Here is a 4156-nt window from a genome sequence, read left to right on the forward strand (position 1 = left end):
AATACCAAAATAATAACTGAAATGTAATATCATTAAATGAATGATATTTTGAATATAATATCATTAAATAAAATAAAAGTAATTGAGATTTCCTTATATTTAAAAAATAAAAATATTAAAGTTTTTTCTTATAAAAGAGAACAAAAGAATATATTTTTAGGTATTTCTAATGTTATTCTCCAATTGAAATTAATATTTATTGCATAATTACATCCCAAAGTCAAACTATTAATTTCAATCAAAGACTAATATTACAAATAATTACTAATATTTTTTAATGATTTTTTCTAACAAATATTTCCTCCATTCTTATTTATAAGAAAATTGATTAATTTAGATATTAACATTAAATTTGTTTATCATTATAAGATTTTTTAAGAATTTATCATTTAACATCAATGAGAGTCTATCATTCTTCTTCAATCTTCATAAGAGAAGGAAATAAATTAATGCACAACAGAAATGAAATCAAATTTATTAAATTTTACAATAAAAGAAAACAAAATGTTGACTTATCTTATAAATAAATATGGAGGGAGTATTTACTTATTTTTTAAAATAAATTTCTCTGTTATGGAAGATCACGAAAGCCAGAGAAAACTCAGAATCCTGTGCCTCCATGGATTCAGGACTAGTAGTGAAATTCTCAAGCAATTAGTCTTAAGATGGCCTGAACCTGTCTTACAAAAGCTGAACTTTGTATTCCTCGATGGCCAGTTTCTCGCACAGGGAAGATCTGATGTTGAAGGCATTTTTGACCCTCCTTATTATGAATGGTTCCAAGCCAATGAGGTTGTCTTGTAGGGACAATTAATCAATGTTAATCATAGTCATATCATGGTGCTAATTAACTTTTTATTTATTCGTGTGCAGGACTTCACTGAGTATACCAACTTTGAAGAATGTTTAGTATACATTGAAGATTACATGCTGAAAAATGGTCCTTTTGATGGTTTATTGGGTTTCTCTCAGGTGTGAACCATGCGCTTATATTATTACTCAAAATTTTGAATCTTGTGTATTTCTCTGTTTTATTAATTAGGAATATTGTCTTCAGGGAGCAGTTTTAGCAGCTGCATTGCTAGGATTGCAAGCACAGGTGCTGAGAAAAAAACCTAAGAACCTGTCTTATTTATTGTTTACAGTTTTCCTCTTTTTTGATTGGCAAATATCAATTTATTAGATACAGTTTTTCTTCTTAGATAATGACTTGAGGCGCTTTTCTAGCTCCCATGTTTTGGTAAAAGAATAAAATGCACTTACGTACATTTGATTTGATTAAAGTGATGAGTGATGACTATAGGGTGTGGCACTTGGGAAGGTGAACAAGATCAAGTTCCTGATTGTGATATCAGGAGCTAAGTTTGGTGGAAGAAAGTACGGAATGCCTAAACTGGCTGCTAATCCATATTCAAAACAAATGGATTGCCCGTCTCTTCACTTTATAGGTACTTAAAAAAAACAAACACAAATCCCTTATAATTCTCTGTTTCAACAACTTTTCCTTCGACTTAACTTTAATAATTTGTGTTGTTTCTTCCATTAATATTAGTGTAGTAGTATTGAATTGCAGCTTAAATATCTTTTGAATCCTTAAACTTTCAACACAGTTTTCGTCCACCAGTTTCCAAAATTTAAAAAGTGATTATTTTTGTCTCTCTAATTTGTAGTAAAAACTAAGTATGCAAAATAATCACAATTTAGAAGTAAAAAAAGAAACATGGCTCACATTTGATAAACCAGAAAGATATATAAGCCTTCAACTGATTAATTAATACACTTTGTTGGTGTTATATGATGAAGGGGAGAAGGATTTTGCGAAGCCAGACAGCATTGCTTTGTTGGAAGCATTCAAGGATCCTATGGTGATTCACCACCCTAAAGGGCACACAGTTCCTAGACTTGGTTAGTGGCATTTCCTCATTCAATTAATTATTACTTAATTTTGTTCACACTTCACAGCAACTATGAATGTTGCTAGGAAATATTTGAATATCGGTTTTGTGCATTCAATGTCTCTGAAATCTGAGAATTATTTTTGATTTGATGCTTCTTAGTTTTTGGTTGTAGATGATAAGGGTCTTCAAACTATGCTCGGTTTCATTAACACAATTCAGACTAGGAAGACCTGTTCAAGACTTTAATCTTTATGGAGACCTTTGTCGTTCTACAATACTTGGGAAACTACGAAACTTCACTGCAGAAACCGTATATAATAATAAAAAAAATTCACCTAAAAACTCAAATATATGAAGCTGGCAGCAATCGATGGTTAAATCTGGGTTTATTTTATATAGTTCCATATGAATAATTTATTTATTACATAAATATAAATTCTTTTACTATCAGTAAGGAAGAGAAATATGATGTGAATCATTCTTTTATGTCAGTTTAGCTAAAATTATTCTATTCTTATAACAAATATTTACAATATTTTTTTATATTCTTTTTTATCTGTATCCTATCATTCATCTTATTTTCTATTTCTCTTTTTTTTTTTAATTTTTTTTCTAAAATAAGTTATGAAAAATATGAGTGAAAATACAATTTCACCTTTTTGATAGAACGTAAACTATTATTCTAATATATAGATAAATGGGACATTTTGTTTTAAATTGGATTTTAAAATTTCAATATGATCAATAAATTTGCGTAGAGACTTATATGGGCCGTGTAATATCTTGATAGAAAAAAATAAAAAAATATAAATATAATATGTCATATGATTTGATAGAAAAAAAATAACTAGAGAAAAAAATAAAAATATCAACTAGATATTCAAAATTTATGGATGTCTAAATATAAACACTCTTTCGATATATATATATATATATATATATATATATATATATATAATACATTACCAATTTTGTTATGGATTTTTTAAAATAAAATAAACAAGAACATAACATTAACAAAAATATTAAAATGTAATATATGGATTATTTTTTTATAAGACGGTATCAATTATATATTCTACAATCTACACGTTATTAATATTAATTTTTCTCTTATTTTTTCACGAGAAGAAATGATGACAATTACCATACATGCTGACAACTTTCACTATTATACATGCATGTGTCCTTCAGTAATATTTTTTTTAATACTTATTAAAATGTTGTCAAATTTAAATAATTGTTACTAAATTTTTTCGTGACGACCCCTAATTTATTATTAGTATTAATATGCCCCCTAAAATCTATCTTTTGTTATTTTTTATTTTGGAGATACCTTTTGTTATTGCATTCTGGAAAACTAGAAATAATCAACGGGGGTCCAGAAGAAAATATAAACGGCACGGGTCAAAAGCTATAATTGGGCTATACATATGTATGAACTTTGGACAAAGATTACATACTTTTAGCCCATTTAAATCTTCAGCCCGTTATTTTAATGCGCTACTATATGATAAATAAAGAAACGAAAACTCAACAAGGATAGCTTTATTGACCTAATTCATGTTTAATAAATGTAATGAATGATTCTTTGTTTAAGTAATTAATATACACTTAGATTTAATAAATATTTACTACTAGTATTTTTTTGGTACATTAAGTTACAGTTTGAATTTATAATTTCATAACTTATATCCAAATTTTCTGTCAAAAAAAAATCCAAATATTTTCTCACTATACACGACTTCAACAAATATAATTAATTATTTACGTGGAGATTTTTAAAATAAAAGAAATTAAAAGTATATCGGAACTAAAAGAAATCTTTAAAGTATTAAAAATAAAAAGAAAAAAGAAGTTATTTAAGCTTATATATTATACTCCTGTTTTTGAAACTTGAATTTATAGTTATCGGGAAGTAATACGTTGTCATCTAATTCTTTGAAATATATTTTTCCAAATACGTTCTGTAATTTTTATGATAACAACATTGAAACTTGAAAACGGAGTCTCTCTCTTTGAAGCTGACCAAAGACCGTTATCCTGTGTAAATTGCAGGCAACATTGCCTTCTTGTTGTCTTTGCATTCGTTCCCTTTCTTTGCATTACAAGTTTCAATATTTGAAGATTCCAAAACCCTTTCTTTTTTTATTCCTTTTCTACAATTTGTTCTCTGTAGAGTTCCACATCTTTGCATTCCGAGGCTAGCTCATTTCTGTTGGAGTATGAATTCATCAAAAAAATCACGCACATACAGG

General features: G+C 27.5%; 1 protein-coding gene across 1 annotated transcript; it reads left to right on the forward strand.

The window, feature by feature from the left end:
* The first annotated feature begins 541 nt into the window (after positions 1–541).
* On the forward strand, positions 542–1456 carry LOC100806974 (rhodanese-like domain-containing protein 6). Its single transcript, XM_003519787.3, has 4 exons — positions 542–792; positions 874–972; positions 1058–1099; positions 1304–1456. Exons 1-4 carry the CDS (start codon positions 574–576, stop codon positions 1454–1456), a joined length of 513 nt encoding a protein of 170 aa, XP_003519835.2. The 5' UTR covers positions 542–573.
* The last annotated feature ends 2700 nt before the right edge of the window (positions 1457–4156 follow it).

The sequence above is a fragment of the Glycine max genome, chromosome 2 (genome assembly GCF_000004515.6).
Source record: "Glycine max cultivar Williams 82 chromosome 2, Glycine_max_v4.0, whole genome shotgun sequence".
NCBI lineage: Eukaryota > Viridiplantae > Streptophyta > Magnoliopsida > Fabales > Fabaceae > Glycine > Glycine max.